The sequence below is a fragment of the Macrobrachium rosenbergii genome, chromosome 5 (genome assembly GCF_040412425.1).
Source record: "Macrobrachium rosenbergii isolate ZJJX-2024 chromosome 5, ASM4041242v1, whole genome shotgun sequence".
NCBI classification, from domain to species: Eukaryota; Metazoa; Arthropoda; class Malacostraca; order Decapoda; family Palaemonidae; genus Macrobrachium; species Macrobrachium rosenbergii.
Window position 1 is genome coordinate 37,590,490 of NC_089745.1, and position 21,337 is coordinate 37,611,826.

The 21,337-nt window shown below is 40.6% G+C and overlaps 1 protein-coding gene across 9 annotated transcripts in view; it reads left to right on the forward strand.

The window, feature by feature from the left end:
* The window catches only part of LOC136838666 (solute carrier family 49 member 4 homolog), a 72,546-nt gene that overhangs the window by 23,251 nt on the left and 27,958 nt on the right, over positions 1 to 21,337 (forward strand). For all 9 annotated transcript variants that reach the window (XM_067104016.1, XM_067104017.1, XM_067104014.1 and 6 more), the window contains 6 exons: positions 5,315 to 5,468; positions 13,896 to 13,986; positions 14,882 to 14,994; positions 16,427 to 16,633; positions 18,746 to 18,878; positions 19,060 to 19,168. In XM_067104016.1, coding sequence (XP_066960117.1) covers positions 5,315 to 5,468; positions 13,896 to 13,986; positions 14,882 to 14,994; positions 16,427 to 16,633; positions 18,746 to 18,878; positions 19,060 to 19,168 — 807 coding nt within the window. The remainder of the gene's footprint in view (positions 1 to 5,314; positions 5,469 to 13,895; positions 13,987 to 14,881; positions 14,995 to 16,426; positions 16,634 to 18,745; positions 18,879 to 19,059; positions 19,169 to 21,337) is intronic.

Consider the following 21,337-nt stretch of genomic DNA (forward strand, 5'->3'; position numbering starts at 1 on the left):
GCCGGGCAGTGGACTTAGATCTGGAATCAATTGAGGGGGCCACTGAACATTGTATTCAGGTGGCACTGGTAGAAATTTTACACCTTTATGATAATCTGGGGGTGCCAGCATAGACATGGGCGGTGGTGGTTGAGGCTTACTTGCTTCTGGAGAGTTGGATGGGGAATTTGGATTCCGGAATTGTCGCGACTTCGAGGGGGACGTAAAGTCCTGGCCCAGGAGGACGTCATAGCCTCCTGGGATGTATTTCGCTACAGCGAGATTAAAATTTCTATCCTTGTGGGGTCTTGTGACCCTCAGTTGGACCGTAGGGAGGATCATTTTGTAGTGATTCACTCCCTCGAACGTTACTAAGTTCCCTCTATTTATAACCGCCCCGTATGGAATTCTGTCTTCCTGTATGAGGGAAATGTGGGCGTCCGAGTCATCAAATGCCGTGACTCGGTGCGCTTGGTATTTACCCCGGGGAGGGGCTACATATATGGGACCTTCTGCAGGAGGGCCCAAGGACTTGGAATTAGTCATAGCTAAGGCGGCGGTGTTCGTATTTGATTTGTTATTAGGGTATTTTGCCCATGATGAAGAATGCCCATAAACCTTACAGGCGGAGCAGTAATTTGTGCTGTAATCTTTTTGCACTGCCCCTGTGGAGGGCGCAGGCATGTTATGGGAGGGGTGGCGGGGAGAAGGCTTTGCATTGACAGTGGGCTTAGTCCGACATTGTTTGGTGGAATGCCCTATCTTATGATAGTACCTGCATACTGTGGGTTTCGAAGTTTGCCCATTCTTTTGTTGAGGGGCGCCTGAGAGGCACGGAGGAGGATGAATTTTCTTCTTCAGGGAGCCCTCCTGGGGGTGATGGGTATCCCAGGAATCAGCTATCCGACAGCAGTCTGCTAAGGTCTGGGGCTCCTTCTCTGCGATGTGTGTGGTGAGGGCAGGAGGGGCGTAGAGCAGGAAGTGTTCTATTTTCATTTGTTCGATGCACTCGTCGAGGGTCTTAACCCCCACGGACTCGAACCACTTGGCATGGGCGCACTCGGAATGGTAGGCCCAGTCTGACCAGGTCTGATTGACTTCCTTGACTTGCCCTCGCCAGCGCCTCCTCCAGCGTTCAGGGGTGATTTCGTATGCGTAGGAGATGGTCTGGCATACAATATCCCAATTTTCTTCATGATGGCCTTCCCTCCGAGGAATTTGCTTAGCACCAGGGAGAGTTCGGCGGCGTTTAGGGGACAGGCCTTCAGGACGGTCTCGGCGCTGTCAAGCCATACTTCGGGCTCAGCCTTGGTCCATTTGGGCATGCAGGAAAGGCCTGGCTGAAAGTGCTCATCCCCTGGATAGTGGATAGGGAAGAAAGGCCACGCCGTTCCAACAGCTCGAGTTCATGGACATGCACTGCCTCCTTTTCTATTCTAGTGGCCTCTCTTTCTGCTTCTTTCTCTTTTTGTGCGGCCTCTCTTTCGGCTTCTTTCTCTCTTCATGGGGCCTCTATTTCTGTCTTGCAGGGCTTTTCCCTCATAGCCGAGGCCCTTTCTGGTGGCCGCAAGGTGCTGGAGCTCGTCTATCTGTGAGTGGGTTGACATTTTCCCAGAGAGATGGGCTCAGCAGAAGGAGAGGAAAAAAAATCAATAAGCAAAAATATCTCCAAACATAAGAAGGAGTTGTCCTGGGATAATAAAATACCCTCTGCTTTCACAGGGTGTATGCCTGTGGCTTGACTGTATGAAGGATGGCTCGTCTGGCCCTGACCCTTACTTCAGGGGGCATCACCACAGGCGTGAGATTCAAGCTTTGTTGGGCCTCACAAGGCGTAGGAACGCTCTTCCTGCTCTGACTCATGTAAGCTATAGCAGGAATCCGGATTTGGAATGTTTGGGGTCTCCCCAAATTACCGATGAGGCTGGCTGATTGGGGACTTGATTGGACTTTGATTGGTCTCACCAAATTACCAATGAGGCGGGCTGATTGGGGACTTGATTGGAAGTTGATTGGTCTCACCAAATTACCGATGAGGCAGGCTGATTAGGGACTTTATTGGGAGTTGATTGGTCTCGCCAAATTACCGACGAGGCGGGCTGATTGGGGACTTGATTGGAAGTTGATTGGTCTCACCAAATTACCGACGAGGCGGGCTGATTGGAGATGTGATTGGAAGTTGATTGGTCTCACCAAGTTACCGACGAGACTGGCTGATTGGGGATGTGATTGGAAGTTGATTGGTCCTACCAAATTACCGACAAGGCGGGCTGATTGGGGACTTGATTGGTCCTACCAAATTACCGACAAGGCGGGCTGATTGGGGACTTGATTGTCAGTTGATTGGTCCTACCAAATTACCGACAAGGCGGGCTGATTGGGGACTTGATTGGAGGTAAATTGGTCTCCCAAAGTATTGACAAAGCGGGTTGATTGGGGAACGATGATGGGAAATAAATTGGTCTCCCAAAATACCGACAAAGCGGGTTGATTGGGGAACGATGATTGGAAATTAATTGATCTCCTTGAATTACTGACGAGGTGAGCTGATTGGGGGGACGGTGATTGGAAATAAATTGGTCTTCCAAAGTACCAACAAAGTGGGTTGAGTGGGGACGATGATTGGAATATATTGGCTCCCCAAGGTAATTCCCGCACAGACGATGTCTGATTAGTGAGAGCGCAAGTTTTACATTTACTGGCTTATGGGAGAAGTTTATTCTCAATAGTAATTATGTGGATGGTAAGACCAAAGTTATAAGAAATATATGCAACACACACAGCAGGAATAAAAGAAAAAAAATATATATATAGCGTCAGACCCCAATTATACAGGAATGAAACAATCTTGCGGAGTGAGTCGAGAGAAACAATATAAAATCAAATAAACAAAGTCTCACTCATGTCTACTCTAACTGGTGCGAGCAAGTGGCAGTCAAGGCCGTCTGCCTCACTGTCTCCTGTTTTTAGCTTGGCTTGCTCTCAGCAATGGAATGAATGAATGAAGGTAATGTTTGGTAAACAGACGCGGTACTTCCCCGAACGCAAGGGAAATAAATGACTTAGTGAACTCCATCAGTTCTATGCTGTGCCTAGCATGAAATATGATTTTGCCCTATTGCTAGATGAGAGAGAGGGTGAGGAGTCAGCGATGCTAGTCTGACTGTTCGAACACATGGTTACAGTCGATTTTCGCGCCTACTTAAATATTCGATTTCGAAAGGACTCCCATTTTCACAGGAGGAATACACTCACTATTCCTTGAATGAGTTAGAGCCTAAATAATCTATTTAAATGGCATGCAAACCGCATGCAAAGGCTTCAAAAGCTAAATTTCGGCAATCCGCTCTCTCTCACTTCCTTTTGGCATGCGCCCTGATATACCATTACTAATAAAAAAATTTCCTAGGTTTAGTCATGTTTGCTAAAATTCCCTATGCTAAATAAACACAGTTTACTTATGCAGAATTTCCTTGGCCTGTTGCGCTGGCTTTTCAAAGGTTTGTAATCTGTCTCGTATCCAGCTTAGCTGAGCTAATTGCTGATTTTGCCGATTGCAACAGAAACAAAGTGACAAGGGGTTGGGGGGAGAATTGCTGAAGTTACAAGAATCACTGGCTAGGTTGCCATTTTTATAGTTTTCCTGAGGCAAGTAGATTTTAAGTCAAGAAAATTTAATTATTTATGGTTTACGACCTTGTGTAAACCCAGGAAGACTGTAAAACAATAAACCAAAGAACCTATATAGGAGCTTAAGATTCTTAATCAAAGGGAAATCTCGTGAAACACTTGGTTACAAAAATAAATATATTTGTATAACAGACAAGTTAACGGGAAATAGATTAAGTGAATGAAAATTGACTGCTGGCATCGACAGTCCTCCCGGGGGGGTGGGGGAGGGGGAAGCTTGAGGGTGCCAGGAACAGGCCAAGGAGAACTCTACTAATAGAGTCCCTCTGAAACAAGAGTTTACATAGGTTACTGACCATTACAGAAATTGGGAGAAAATTCTTCTAATCGAGGGTGCGCTGAGGGCGCCAAGGACCACCTCGAGGCTTGAATAATGACTTGAATACTGTGCAGCAAGCACATGGCCCAGTGTTGAACGAAGGAATACAAAGAAAAAAAAAAGGCACTGGCCCTCACAGTCAAATACATGAACCAAGGCGAATGTAACGTGACTAAATGCAATCTTTTTGGGGCACTTTACTGTACTAAAATGGTTCCAGTGCTGACACTGATGCTTGGACTTCGTTCTGGACCTCACCAAAGGCAGCAGTAGCAGTCCACATGGGCTGGGGACAAAGGGGCCACCTTCCAGGGGCGGGCACATGGGCGATGAGCAGCTGAGTGGTGAAGGGGTGCCCTGTGATGCTATCAATATAAATTTTCTACATAACCTATATACATTACCACTGAAGGTCTTTACATTTATGGCCCACTTCAGCCACCTCTCATTCTGATACCTGAGCCGAAAGGCAAAGTGTAGTGCAGACCAACAAGGGGGTGCGGCTTTCCCCCTACCAGCAGTAGTTAGTGACCATGTCCGAAAGTTAAACGACTGTTCCAGCTTGCATTTGCAAGCTAAACGCATGTAAAGACCTTCAGCTTTGTAGGTTAGGAAAAATACAAATTAAATTTAAAATCGGCTATTTTTAGTACAGTATATATCAGTATATGTGAAGTTTATATTCAGTGAATAGACCTGTTCTTCTTCAACCAGTCTAACTAACTTTCTAGGAGGATGTGTACTTAATATCATCATAGTTTTGTTGGTGACAGACAGCGAGGCATTCCTGTTGGTGTTTTTAGTGAACTTACAACTTTTTTGTTTTCAATGATAGGTCTACCTATAGTTGTTTGTAATCATCACTGATGAATTGAGTATTGATGTTACAAATAAGATATTGTAATATGTAATTTATGCATTTCCTCTGTATTATTAACTCTCCTCTGATAAAAAAAAAAGGTGAAGCTGCCAGTTTTAACAGAAATTTGGAATAGATTTGCTATCTGTGTAGTTAAAGGTGTACGTATAGTGATCACATTGATTAGAGGGCTCACCTTGTATTAACTTTACTGTTAACTGTCCATTGGATGATAATCAGGTTGTGAGAATTTGCCAGTAAACAGTGGTAATTATAAATTGATCTTTATCTTAAAGTGTCTCATGTAACTATCTTCCAAAAGCTTTATGCAGCAGGAGCAGCCACTGTCATTTTTGTTGCCTTGACTTTGTTAACTTATTGTTTGCTGCTTCTTCACAATGTGTCAAAATCCTTGTTCTTTTGAGCGGTGTAATGATATTTCATTAAATTATTTTATATATTTTCAGTGTGCAGTATGGAACACTTGGGGACCAATAACAGAATCAGTCAAGTTAGCATATCCTTCGTGGAGTGATGCCCAAATTGCTTTGTTGTCGATGTGGGGAACTATAACCATGATCCTGGGTCTTATACCATTAACAACTTTACTTCAGATGAAAGGTTGGTATTTTGATGAAGCTCTCAGGTTTATTAGAAGTACATGTTTTTACACAGAGACCTGGATATTTTATGCTTGCATATGTCTGTAGAAGTTGGAGCAAACAGACCATCCAAAATTTTAAGTTTTTTGTATCATTACTATCATTGGTATGAACCTAACCTATTGTTAAAGTTAGTTTGCATCTTTACACCGTTAGGTGCAGTTGGCATTCAAAATAAACAAAAGAATAATGCTTGGCTGACCTGGATGGATTGTCTATTATCGCCTGTTTCTGCCTGCTGTGTCCTTGTGCATAAAGTGTGAAGTGGCTGTAATAATTTTAACTATTTCTGGATGTTTTTCCCCTGTACGATATTGTACTTGTTTTTTGTTTTGCATTGTTTTATCCACATGAAGTAGAGATAGAAGCATTAGATTCTCTAGGAACGAGTTTTCTGCAAACGGAACATCTTTGGTTGGGCATGAAGGTCCCATGGGTGTTACCATTAGGGGTAATGAGTGTGATTTTATTTTTTCTTCTTTGAGTAACAATGTAAAGAATTGTCTGATGAAAAATTAATAATTCTGTGAGGTATCAGAATATGCAGGAGGCCATTAGTTTATATAGACAATAGTGCAACAAATTAAGTTATTACTCCGTAAGTTGTATAATAATGGGAAAAATGTTGAAATGTGTTGGATCCTTGCCCGTGTAAGGATTAGGGGAAACGAAGATGCTGATTAAGGGAACAAAGAAGCAGCCCATTTAAAAAGGTCAAATGTAAATACCCCTATTAATGATTATGTAACATGCATATAAATTGGTATTAGTATAAGTAAATGGCAAAATATATGGAATGAAGAACCTGAAAATAATAAAACAAATAAAACTTGGTGTTAGACAATGGAGTGCATCATACCAAAGAGAGAGACAAACAAGTAATTCTGACACGTCTCCGAATAGCCCATACTCATCTGACACATGGACTCTTAATGAACAGCCCATATAATCCTGGTCCCTTATCCTCAGAATGCAAAGTCAAATGTGTTGTGTGAATTTCCAAAATATAACCAACAATAGTTATCAAGTTTTGGAAATAGATTGATCGATGAAATTTTGTCAGAATTTCCAACATTTTCAGTTGTTCCAATCTTGTTATTCATGAGGCCCAGTAACTTAATTGACTTAACTTATTCTGATTTTTATCATTACAGTTCCTTGTTTTTTTTTAATTGTGCAGAGGGAAGTATGAGTAAATGTATTTAATGTGTGTGTTCCAGTATGGAAGCATATGCCATTTGGATTTTTTTTTATTTAATTTTTATTCATTATTCGGTCCCAGCGCTTGGCCTATGGCCTAGACCTAGTACTCCATTCCAGTCTGATCCTTCAGGCCAGCCCTATGAAAGCTGTTAATCAGCTCAGTGGTTTGGTTAAACTTTTAATAATCTGGTTAAATTATTTTAATAATAATAATAATCATCAGTTAGGCACTTGACCTAGTATATTATGGGTAAGGATCATGGTTCCCCCCTTCCCCTCCAGAGTATTGGAGGGGGGAGATATTGGACATTTCCAGTCAGTCTCAACATGTTCCTTCATTTACTTCCTTTTCAATAGTATCATTCAGTTTGGCCTTAGCTGCCTTCCAGAAGGGTGACTGGATGTCTTCTGTCAGTTTGCAGGATGTCTACTTCCTTGTTCCAATCCATCCACAGTCAAGGAAGGATCTATGTCCTGTCTTCAAAAGGCGAGTCTTCCAATTCAGTTTTGATCTACGCATGACACCAGTGTTCTCCCATGTTTTGGGTACATTAGTGGGAAGGATGACTGGTTAGTTCTCTCAAACTCATTTCAAGTGTTCCTGAGGGTGAAGGATTGTCTTCTGCATCTGGCCTTTGTGCCGGGCATTCTGATTAATGTTGACAGGTGTCTTCTTACAACCCAGGCAGTTTCTTATCTTGGGATAAAAATCAGTTCTCTCTTTTTGGGCTTTTCTGATAGAGATGGGTAAACATTTTCTGTCACTGCTGAGAGAATCATTGTGGCGGAATTCAAAACCACAAAAAAACAGTACACAACACTCACCCTGGTCCTCGGTTGCTGGAAGATGGAGTAAGGCGTCCACGGTCGCCAACACAGCACACAAAACCACACAAACCAAACCAAAACAGAAAAACACACGACTCACGAACATACAGCAACAAGAACAGCACACTAACAAGGAAAAACAACAATGCATCAGCACACAAACAAACTGTTTTAGACCAAAAAAAACGACTGACCGGCACTAGCTCTGACTCAAAAACTGCCTCCAAAACCGAAAAAATTCCACAGACATCTCTCTCTCTCTCTCTCTCTCTCTCTCTCTCTCTCTCTCTCTCTCTCTCTCTCTCTCTCTCTCTCTCTCTCTCACAAAACGTTGGGAAATGCTAAATAAAAACAAATTTATTCATCCCTCTATAATTTTCCCCCTTTTAGCATTTCCCAACCAATACCTTTCACACTGCATTCAAATCGCCTTACGCAACACCCACGGATGCTCACTAGCAGGTCCTCTAGATCGCGTTCGTGGGCACGCAATCATTCTCTCAGAATCATTCTCTCTTCTAGCAACATTCAAATCCACATCTTCTCCTCCATTCTCTCTCAGATTCACGCTATCTTCTTCACTATTCCCACTCTCAATTTCATCCACAATCTCATCTATACCCTCTAACTCGTTCCCGAATACCTCCCCCAATTCTTCAACTAACCCATCCCATTCGCTCATTGACCTTTCCAATTCTTGCAACGATTCATTCATGCTTTCAATCACTCGTATATTACTGCTACGCTCTCTTATTCTTACACTTTAGCTCACCTCCAACCGTTCACTAACCCCTACACGTTCAGTCAACTCAGTTATATCAAACCCGCATATGCTATACGTTCTATTCATATCATCCCATTCATCCGTATTACACGCTTTATCACTCATTTTCACTTTGGCACTCACACCCCTATCACACAACCTACGACCATTCAGTTTACTTACGTTCTTCCCTTTCTTACGTTTTCCTACCATACTCTATCAAAACAAATTGCTGATCCTCATGCAACAACCCCTCATGCACATGCATCACACGCACCGCTTGCATCCTGGAGGACCCACCCATTTGAACCCCCTTCACACTCAGTTTCCCGAATTCGCTGTCACAGTCACCCTCTTTCGTCTACATACACTTGATACATGCCCTTCCATTCCACATTCGTCACACTTCGCTCTCGGTTCTGAACACATTCTCGCATAATGCCCATTCTTACCACAGTTGCCACATATTACATTCACTCGGGTACCCCTACAACCATTAGCAATATGACCCCCACCTGTAGCATTTAACCCCTATCTTTCGTACACTCCCTTACCAAATGTCCCGGTTGCCCACACCAAACACGCTCCTAAAGCCCACCTACACTCATTCTTTGTATGTCCTTCCTTTCCACATCTAAAACACTTCGCTCGACTTCCACTCATCGACCTTCCCCTTTGTACACTACTATCCCTAACCCGTCCAACCCGTTGTTCCCTTACAAACCCACCATTCATCCTCACTGGCACCTCCACATTACTTGCTCTTACACTCCTATCTATTACACTATTGGCCATTCTCATTGGGCCCCTCAACACTGCATCCCTAAAGCTTCCAAACTCTGGTACTCTCTCATCTACCCCAGCCCTTACACTTACACTTCTGCTCTCTTTTATAACCCTGTCAAGCTCATAATCTTCTACAATTTCCAAAATTTCTCCCCAAGTCAACCTTTCATTCGTCCACCTTTTCTTCTCCTTCTGCTTCAAGTTCACAAATTCTCTAACTCCATCTGGCACTGTCCCTAACAACTTCCGTACTAACTCCTTACATTCATCTATCCCATCATCCCCAAACTTCTTCCTTGCCAACGTCTCCAGCCTACAAGCATACAATGACAAGGTTTCCCCAGCTTTCATTCTTGCCTCATCAAATTCATTCTTCCTCTTATACTTAACACTCGCTTTCATACGCCTCGCTTGCTCAACTAGTCTAGCTTTCACCTTGTCATACTCAACATCCCCCCACACTCATAATAACCCTATACATATCAAGCAAAAACCCAGTCAAATATTCTCCTGATTCTCGTGCCCACACTCTCTTACTTTCCCCATACTTATCCTGACAAAACCTTTCATACTCCCTAAAGAAATCATGCACATCCCTACTTCCATACTCATTATACCTTTCACACCGGGGTACCTCCCTCACATACATAGCCTCTCTCACTTCTTTCTCACTTTCACTCTCACTTTCGCTACTTTCACTCTGTCCTTTCATACCCTCTTCCGAATACAAAGAGTCCACTTCCGCACTTACATTCATCTTACTCATTACACTCTTCTTTCCCCTCTTTTTATCCACTTTTATCCACTCACCTCCATCCACCTCACTATCACTACTGCCTTCACCCTCTCCCTTCTTTCCTGCCTTTCCCACTTCCTTACCCTTCTTACCAGTTTCCTTTCCCTTTCCCTTCTTCCCTTTTTCTTTCCCTGACTTATCCTTACTTTCCCTCCATTCCTTCCCTTGCTTTTCATTCCCCTTTTCCTTACCCTGCCTTTCATTCTCTCGTTTCTTCCTATTTCCACATCACTTTCATCACTCACGCTTCCATTCACTTCTTCCTCCTTTTCTTTCTCTCTTGCCCCTTCACACGTTCCAGAGGACCTGCCTCCAACAGCCCCTTCTCCAAAACCACCCTTGAACCTACCTTTCATCATTTCTTCCACACTTTTCATCATTCCCTCCAACTTTTTATCCACCCTCTCTTCCATTCTCTCTTCTGATTCTTTCATCTCCCCTTTCATTTCTTCTTTCGCACTTCTTAGCATTCCCCCCATCTCCTCCAACTGACTCCTCAATCTCTCATTCTCACCCCTCAACCACGTATTCTCCTCTCTCAACCTCACCAGTTCCTCTTCCATCCTTCTCTTCAGTCACACTACCAGCCACCAATCTCAATTGCAGCTGCAATACCAGCTGCCCCACGTTGGGTGCCAAATATTATGTGGCGGAATTCAAAACCACAAAAAAACAGTACACAACACTCACCCTGGTCCTCGGTTGCTGGAAGATGGAGTAAGGCATCCATGGTCGCCAACACAGCACACAAAACCACACAAACCAAACCAAAACAGAAAAACACACAACTCACGAACATACAGCAACAAGAACAGCACACTAACAAGGAAAAACAACAACTCTGCATCAGCACACAAACAAACTGTTTTAGACCAAAAAAACGACTGACCGGCACTAGCTCTGACTCAAAAACTGCCTCCAAAACCGAAAAAAATCCTCACATATATTCCACAGACAGACAGTGCCAGTAAACAAACTAACGACCTCATCCCTCTTCCAACAACCGTCTCTCTCTCTCTCTCTCTCTCTCTCTCTCTCTCTCTCACTCACTAACTCTCTCTCTCTCTCTCTCTCTCTCTCTCTCTCTCTCTCTCTCTCTCTCTCTCTCTCTCTCTCTCTCTCTCTCTCTCTCTCTCTCTCTCTCTCTCTCTCTCTCTCTCTCACAAAACGTTGGGAAATGCTAAATAAAAACAAATTTATTCATCCCTCTATATCTTGACTCTTAAAAGCCTGTACCCAAGAAGTGGCTACCTCCTTGGGTTCATTTGGTCTCTTTAGTGAAGTTTGTTAATGGTCTGTCAAAGACTGACCAATTTTACCTCAAGAATTCTTGGGTAAGGTCTTGTCTTCTGGGATCTATTCAGTTGTAATTCTTCATATCCTTTTATGTTCTCTTCGTTGGTGGGGAGACTGGTCAAGACTGTTGATGTGTCTGCCTTTAGACTTTTAGAGCCCAGACCTCACATTGTCCTCAGTTGCATCAGGGTCAGGTTGAGGAGCCATTCTGGAGAAAATCGAAATGTTAGGAAGTTGGACTGTATAGGAGAGCAAAATGCTTTCAAACAACATAGAGCTTTTGGCAGGATGGAAGGTCTTATGCAAGCAGAATATCTAATTAGAGACTAGATGATCACAGTTTACTCCAAAAATTCAGCCACTGTTTCTTACATAAGGAAGTAGAAATTAAGAAATTTGTTCAGGCTAGCAAAGAAACTTTTCATTTGGATGTAGTCCATGAACATCACTCTTCTACCACACTTTGTCTCCGGTAGAAAACACTAAACATGCCATTGCAGACCAACTCAGCAGGAATGGTCAAGTCTTCTGTCAGGTTTGTCTCTTCATCCACAAGTATGGCAGTTGATGTGTTCACAGCTGTTCTCAACACAAAACGCTTAGTTACTGCATTTCATGCCAGGATCTCTGGTGTGGATAGTCGATGCCTTTCTTCTAGAGTGGTTGAATTTAGACCATTATGCTTTTCCTCCATTTGTACTCTTGAAGAAAGTTTTATACAGGTTTGTGTGCATCTCAGAACTCAAGCCTTTGTTAGCTCTTGGTGGCCTTAAAGGGAATGGTTTCCCAAGCTACTTCTCTTGGCAGTAGAATTCCTTCACATTCTGCCAATCAGGAAAGATCTTCTTAGTTTCATTTGAGAAGATTTCATCAAAACCTCCACATGCTTCATCTGACTGCATAGAAACTGTCTTGCTAGCTAGAGGCTTTTTGAAAGTGTCTAGGGAACCAAACCTTAAGTCTTGAAGGCCCTCCACTGTTAGACTTTACCAACAACAGTGGTCAGTTTATTGCTCTTGGTACTTGCCCTGAGCCCTGAAGGTTGCCCTGAAGGATAGCCAGTGCCCATACCTCTATAGATAACCCAGTTAAGTTCTTCCGGTATCACATGTATGCGAAGCAACTTTGTGTCCCAGGACTTAAAGTATATCACTTTGTTGTTGTCAATTCTGGGACATGCAAACTTGAATATTGCTTGTAACTATTGATGAGGCCTTCCAGTCTTTTGAGTTGGACCCCAAAATCTTCCTATCATTGATAAGGATGGAATTTGGATGTAGTTCTTAAATTTGACATTACCTCAGTTTGAAGTTTTGGAGAAAGCTTCCCTCGAGAACTTAACTTCCAAAACACTTTTTTCTTAAACTTCTGCTACAGCTAAGTGTATTAGTGAGCTTCAGGCCCTTTCTTGTAAGGCTTGGTTCAAGAGGCACATGTCTTTTTATATCTCCCATTGATTAGGGCTAAAAACAAAATAAAAGCAAAGCCCTTCCTAGATTTGTGATCGTGCCTGATTTAACTGCTTTAGTAGGCAATGAAGAGGAAGCTTATCTATGTCAGTTATAGCTCTTAAGGATTTATCTAGAAAGGCTTGATCCTTGAAGGGAAGGAATTAAACATTTATTCTGCAGTGTTAGGAGGCCAAACACTCCTGTATTCCAGAATGCTGGGTCGTATTTTCTACATTGCTTAAGTTAGTGCATGTAGAGTCAGATCCTGATCATATGCCTTTGTTTGAAATTAAAACCTCCCAACATCCATGCTATAAGCATGTCTTTTAATTTCCTTAAAATCTTTCGTTAGAGAAAACTGTCAGTGCAACTCGATGGGCTTGGAACTCGGTTTTTCCTTGCTTTGTTTGCAAGACATCAGCTTTTGTATGGGAATTGTACAGCCCTTAGTGCTATTTTCACAGCAGGAACAATTTTCTCCTGAACCAAATACGAGAGAATCTTTCTTTTTCTCCTATCTTTAGTGTGTTAGGATATGTGTTAGGATGTCTTCTTTTTGAGATGAGGAGCATGAAGATAAACATTGGTGTATAGGAGCATGCCTTCATATCTGAAGGTAGTTACTGACTTTATTTTGGACTCTTGGTTATGGCTGTTTGACTGTGGCACAGGAATCACTAGTATGCTAGGAGATAGATTCCTTTTTCCTTTAAGGATCCTCTGACAAGTCTCACTATGCGGATTTCATACCCTTCTGTGGATCCACCATCCAGCGACATTGCTCATTTAAGAAGGATCACACAACAGAAAAAATGTTTAGAAGCTTTTTCCCATTTAAAAAAATCTTTTAGTTCACTAAGATGAGCATATGTTTCTCTGGCTGCAGGAACCCACCATCCTCATTCATTGTGGTAGTCAGCTAACTAGAACAGTAGGTAAGATTCATCCCAAATATTTAAATTTTTTTATAAAATTAATTACGTATATACTTACCAACTGGAACAGTGGAAACCCACTGAGCTTCCCGGCACCTTAGTGGGTCTTCATCAAGAATTCTGACAAGAAAATATATTCCAACACTGCCTGGTGGGAAACCGTTGAATATAGACAGTCCATCCGAGTTGGCCAAGCATTATTCTTTTGTTTATTTTGAATGCCAGTCACATCTAACAATACAAAGAAGTAAGCTAACTTTAACAGTAGGTAAATATCCAAATAATTTTATCATAAAAATGTTCATAAAATGTGTTTGATTTTACATAGGTATTCGAACAGCACTTCTGTTAACTGCATCCTTTATGACTGTTGGGACAGCCATCAGATGTTTAACAGAGGAAGAACAAGCATTTAGAATGTAAGTAGATTGCATTTCTTTAAAATTTATAAATATGGATTCCTTGGCCAAGTAGTGTTTTGATTGTTATACAACACACATTTTTGCACTTGCTAAATTAAGAAATAAGAGTTTAATGTAAATTTGTTTTTATCGGTAATGAATGTAGGGTAATTAATACTGTTATAAGAATTTTAATTTATTGTTTATATCTCACATATGGTAGGCACAAGTGTTTTCAAAACTTGTACGTCTTTGTTTGATATAAAAATGTATTAATATGTCAGTATCAGTATACGTGGTTGGAGTCAGGTTAATGTTTATTAATGGTACAAGTGAGTACAGATAAAATGCTCCAGAGTTACATTTTGTGTATAATACTTGTAAAAGGTATACTGCTTGATGTTGTATTCAAACATTGTGAAAATATATTGATACTGTAGGGATAATGGTATATGTCTGTTTATGTTAGTTATTACTTTGTATGATCATATGAAGAATGTTGTAGTAGATTGTTGTAGGAATAAAGAGATACCCAAGAGTAATATTGGTTAAAAGGCTAATATCTACCACATACTTTGTTTCTAAGGTATCAGGATTTAATGGTACCTTGAAGCGTGCAAAAGAATAAGCTTGAAGTGAATATATTTTCAAAGTTTAATTGGTGTTGAAATACTCCTAATGTTCATGATGCAATGTTAAAAAAGACCTTAACTGGAAGGGTAGAGCCAAAACATTTTTATGTTATTTTTTTATGAATTAAAATGTTACTATCAACAAAACATGCACACACTGTAGTGATTTAATACTGTGATGCTACCTTACACAGGTTTTAAATACAAACTTCACCTTTTATTGACAGTAATTTTCCAAGTTTTTTGTTAATTGTATCCTACATTTGAACTTTCTATTGCAGACTTGCGCATGTTGGAGCTGTTCTTAATGGATTTGCTGGTATTGCAATTGGTGCTGCACCATCTATGTTATCATCCAGGTGGTTTCCTCCTAATGAAAGAACGACTGCAACAGGTTGGGGGAATACCGTAGTTCATTATCTTTACATTTTGTCTTATTCAGAGTCCTTGTGATTGTAAATTAGCCATTTGGAGTCAAGTAGTACAGATTTTGTTTGATATCTAGAGTCTTGGTTTTGCAAGTTAGTTTTGTTTAAAAATATTCTCAAATATAAGTTTTGTGTAATTTAGAGTTCTGCTTTGTGGAAATTAGTTGTTTAAAATATTTTCAAAGAGAAATTTTATATATTTTAAAGTCCTGGTTGTTGCAAATTAGCTGTTTGATTTATTCTGATGTAGGAATTTTGTTTACTTCAGAGTCCTGGTTGTTGCAAAATAGGTAATTGAATTGTTCTCAGATGCATATTTTGTATACTTTAGAGCCTTGGTAGTTGAAAATTATGTTTGAAAAGTTCTCAGGTGCATATTTTGTTTACTTTAGATTTCTGGTTATTGAAAATTTGTTGTTTGAAATTTTTGTGAGGACAGTAGTACATCCTGATAACAGACACCCACATAACTGACTGTGCCAGGCAGCATATCCAAACTGCTAAAGTCATACAGAATGAATGTCAACAAGCTCCCATAATATGCTGTACAATTTTCCAATATATTTTATAGTCATTTCAATATGAGTATAATCTAAGATGTGTAAAAGATAAGGTTACCATCATTATCGTCTTAGGTGGAGAGGGCTAACCAAACATGTGAATAGTAGCTAGTGTCACTAACATGCAAACTGAATGTTGTCTTAAACTTTCATTCTTTGTAGAAATCGGTGTCTTTTATGTTTCTTGTTCACATAAATGTCAGTACACTACAAGGTTAAAACATATATCAAAATCAGTTTACAGCCATCCAATAAACTTCCAGTAGATAAGAAACATGAAAAAATTTTTTATAACAGACCCCAAAGCCTCAAGTATCCATTCAAGGAGTATTACCAAATCAAAATTTATGGCATTGTATGTATTCAAGGTATTCTTATGTATGAAAATATGTGATCTGTTATTTTTCTCCTTTTTTTGTGTTGTTGATTTAGGTTTTTATTGCTTAATGTACATACAGTAATGTAAATTTGAAGGAAGTAATGTTCTAGGAAAAGTTTTTATACAGCAGGGCATATATTAACTTAGTAGAATATTTCCTAGATAATTTTTGTGGACTTCTAGTGCTTGAATTAATGTTATGATTATTTATTTATTAAATTTTGAAATACGGCAGTTTTTACATTTTAGTCTCTTTATAAAAATCAATCAATCATTTCCTGTGGCACCCACGCCACCACATATTGTCTGGGCTAACTCCTCAAGATCTCCCCAACACTCTTCTCCTGCTTCCAGCCTCATTTTCCTTAACCACGTCTCCTTTGGCCTACCTCTACCCCTTCTACCAGGGGCAACCCACCAATTTTCTGGTAGATTTGTACCAAAACCTATTTATTACAGGAATTGGATGCACATTTAACCAGCTGGGAAATGCAGGTGGTTTCTTTTTGGGACCACTATTGATTCGTTTGCCTAAAAATCACACTGATCCTGGAAATAGTACATTACCCTATGTTCACACAGAAATAGGAAATAGGACTGTACCTGACATTGATGATGATGATATCCAACTTCTGCGTCAGGGAATAAGGGACTATATGTTTATATGTGAGTATATTTATAAAGTGTGTTCATCAAATGAATTTGAAATAACAGGATTTAGAAATTTTGACTGATAAGATTCAGCATTTCTAGGGTTTAATTTCCAGCTCCAAATTTTTTCATAATGCAAGTGGTTCAGTGTGTAGTAAATATATGTACAGCAGTTGATTTACAGAACATCGCAAAAATCCCTTATGGGACCTAAAGGCTTTTACATTACATTTTAGTATACTAAATTATAAATTAATTTTGTCAAGAGAAACCAGTTGCATTTTATACTCATACAAATTACAGGTAGTCCCAGGGTTACAGCGGCTCCGACTTATGGCATTCCGCACTTACGGCGCTTTTTCAAATATATTCATCAAAAACTTGGTTCCGGGCTATGGCTAATGTTCCGAAATTACTGCACCGTAACTAGGATTACAGCATCGTAAGCCCCTGTAGGCACTGATATTCCTAGTTTGGCGTTTTTTCGGCTCATTAAAGCCGCTGGAACGGAACCCCTGCCATAACCCAGGGACTGCCTGTATCCCTTTATATAATGTGTACTGCATCATAGTTCAGGCAGTCCCCAGTTATTGGCAGGCTCGGTTATCAGTGATCCGGTTTTTCGGCGCTTGTCTAGAAATAAAAATTGGCAATTTTCGGCGCCGATATGAAATGATTTCCTGTTATTGGCGCCAATAATTGCATATTGGCACCAATACATACCTAACAGAGGTGCCGATAACTGAAAATCGGTGATTTTCGGCACTTATCGGTTCTGAAAATCACCAATTTTCGGTTATTGGTGATTTTCGCTTATCGTCACACCGTCAGAACGGAACCCCTGCCGATAACCGGGGACTGCCTGTACTGTATTATAATTGCTTTACACATTATCCCTCTATATAGTAATGTGTGTATGACAAACAGATATCATGCTTGCTGTTGTTGCCCAAGGGTGTAGTCAGATCCACATCTAGGCAGTTGTAAGTGAATTTCTGCAACAGATTATACTGGTCTAACTTGGTATTAGTATTTACATTGCTTGGTACAGGTGATCAGGAGGCCTCTTAGCCATTCTTACTAACTACTAAGTCATTAGTAAAATTTGATGTTTGTATTTTTCAACATTTAAATTATTTATATTTTGTGACAACCAGTGAACATAGTTTGATACAGACATTCAAAAATATTAATGAAGCATTTCTTTGTATACAGTGAAATGTATTTATTGCATGTGTTAGATAAATTGAAGGATTTTCATCAAGCATTATACAGTCACCACCCTACTTACGAACATTCAAAGATACAAACGGACAGGATCACAAGTTAAAATTTTGCTCTATGTACCTATTCTGCTTGTAAGAATTTTTGCAAAGAACAGAGGAACATGAGGAAGGAGAAGAACCTGTTCCTTTACAATCATGAGAATACTCATTCATGCTCATAAAATATTCCTACTTATTTCTATCTTCCCGATTTAACTAGTTTTGTGATTATCCCATTTTCTTTATTTCCACTCAATTCCCATTTTCTATATTTCCTTTCCCATTATGAAATGTGTAGTATGTATTTTGGTCAATAGATGGCAGTGTGCATTGTTTACTTTATGAACTTCCATTTCAGACGCTGCTCTTGTGGAATTCTCTCCAAGTTACAACTTTCAAAGCATGGAAAAAATACTAAATTTTAGATGTTGCGTGAATCTAGATTATATTTTCTTCTGTTTACCTTTCTAGCATCCAAAGAAATTCTTTATAACACTGCATGATTTAAAATGCAGTGAAAATAGTCGTACAATCTTATTACTTTCGAGTTAAGTTGGGAATGTAAACATCAACAAAAATTATGCACTACATTTTAAAAACCAACGTACAAACAATTCAAGATATGAACAGCTGTCTGGAACATAACTAGTTCATAAGTAGGGTGGTGACTGTAATCAAATTCTGAAGTGCTCCTTTTGAAAAATGGTCTCTTGATTTGGGATCATTAAATTTACTTTACTTATGCTAAAGAAGGCCTTTGGTTCAGTATTTGTATTTGGAAACTATTAAGCTATTTTATTGTTAGGAGGTTATTCCTTGAGCAAATGAATAAATTTACAATGATTATCTGAATTTTTTATAGCGGCTGGTCTGTGCGCAGCTCTTCTGATTTGCGTCATTGCATATTTCCCAAGCAAGCCACCCAAACCACCTTCACTTACATCTTGTATTACCACTCCTGCTCCTTTGATGGAGGATGTTAAGGCACTTGTGAGGTAGGTGCATCAGTTTAGATTCTTCTGTATGGGAAAGCACATCTTGAAACAGTTCACGTAGCTTTTATATGTGGATATGGAAATTATGAGTGTTATTTGATTTTATATATGTGTAAAGTTCATGCCCGTATGGTTATCTGGGTATCCATAACCTAATCAGATTGCTTTTCATTATTTACAGCAACAAAAATGTTTGGCTGCTGGTAATCCCATATAGCATAACATTGGGTGTTAATGTGGCATGGTCAAGTGTCCTTGACATAAATGTTGCGCCTTTTGGAATATCACAGGTTAGTGTAGCTCAGCACTTTAAATTATACTAAAGCATCTTTGCAGTGTCCTTTTAGCCCCAAGCTGCTTGTCTTTCTTCCAGTTGATGGTTCTTTGTTCCCACAAGAATACAATCCAGAGCCATTTATTCTGGGGTATCTTTCAGCATAAGCTGGAAACTGGTGGTTAACAGGTGACAGTGTGGAGTAAGTGGGGGAATATCCCTCTCACCAACTGTCACACTCACTTCTCCTTTGGCCATGGTAGAAAACAGAAGTGCTACCCTTAGCTATTCAGACTGGTGGTTGAGAACTTGGATTTTGTATGAATATTCTCTTATTATCATTCTCATATGTTTGATTACATGTTTGGTCGACTTGCATGTTATTCTTAGGAATGAAAAACTTAATGCCATCATTGCAGAGACAGGACCCTTCTTCATAGGCTGTTATGTCTCCTGTAATGACTTAACAACTCTAGTTAATTTTGTTGCAAGGGATTTCTGGGTTAGGATTCCCCTTCCTAGAAAGTTGTCTGGGATTTGCCAGGAACATATCAGCTTCTCATGATGGTTCATCAGTAGCTGTGTCATTCTCTGACTTATATACTATTAATATTGACTTTTCAGGTGCCTATAAGACTTTGTAAGTATGGAAGTTCTTGTGGGAGTTTGGTCTACCAAAGATCAAGTAGTCCTCCTGTTGTGGCCTTCCTAATTTAACCAGGTGGAGGAAGAAGCACACTTTTATGACCTCCTGAGGTAGTTACAGTGGTGTCAGCTTTACTTACTACTGCTTAGGAAAAGGGTTTTCCAGTTGCAGAAGTCCTTCCCAGGGAGAATCTTCTGATTTGTGTAACTTAGTCTTTGGTTCCTGACTCAACCAGCCCTACAGTGTGAGGTGAGTAAGGACAGCAGAGGGAAGGGTTTGAGAGCCATTAGGACTCTTCTTCATCTTATATTTGTTGTCTACCTCCACCTCAACCTTGCTTTCTTTCCCCATGCAGCTGGGTATCAAGAAAGGGGAAATTTATTTTCCGCATAAGAATTCTTAATGGGCTTCTGCATGCTCTCCCCTTCACAGGAGGGCAGGGCCGCTCAGTCACCAGTGGTGATCAGCTTTCACCAGGTAGATTCAGCCCGGCAGTGCCAGCCTTGGACACTAGGTCCTAACTTTGAGTCAGACTTGTTCAGCTCTTTCACCTGGTGCATGAGTCATCCCCCTCTCCCTGCGAGTTTTTGGAGGTGCACAGAGAGGGGGTTTGCTAATCATACACCTGGTCTGCAGATCAAATTTATTGCTGGCAGTGGGGATATTGCTCTCTTGGTCCACACAGAGAGGGGGTTTTGTGTGACCCACTCGGTGTTGGGTTAGCACAGCCCATTTGCTAGTCGTGTACCCAGTCTACAGATTGGTTTTGTGCTGGCAGCAGGGAAAGCTCTTCCCAGCCATCTTTGTGAGGTTTTTGGCAGTGAACCTGCATGTTTCCCTGCTTGAGACGTTTGCACTCTCTGGAGCATGAATGATCTAAGCAACCCTTCTCCAGGGAAAGTTCTTGAAATTCTTCCACCTCTCGTGGATGTGGCTAGTTGTGCGGCAAGTAGGGAAGTTGGAGGAATAGTGCCAGGGATTGTTCCTCTCCTTTCTCCTTTTTACCGAGTTAAAGTCATGTTCATACCAGAGGTTGCATAGGTGACACCTTTGGTGCTGTTATCCCTAACCTGTGGGCTGTTTGTCAACTTCCCATTTGTAGAGGTTACATCAGAATGGTGTGTTCACTTCATTATTTGCTGTGTTGGAGACCATCTCCATTACTTCCACTAGACCACCTAGTATAGTTTTTGTGCTAAGGATCTACTCCGTGTCTGGTATCTCATGTAAGTATGACTTGGTAATGAGGGTGATGAGTAAAGTCAAAGGGAGGCTTATCCTCCCTGGCACTCGTAAGAGCTGCTCAACTTTCTTTCTCTCTCCATTTCTGAAAACAATTTGCTTATGAGTCATTTCTTGCTTTGGAATTGGTTGGTGTTGGCAAGACACGAAGCCCATCCTTCTACCTCAAGTAAAATCGTTACTCTTTTTACTGTCTCCCTCTGGCATGCCAGCTTTGGAGTAGAGAGGAAGTTGGGGGTTAGCCGAGAGTAGGTATTCCCCCTCTCTGGCCTGAAGTGGTGGGTGCAGGGAGCAGAA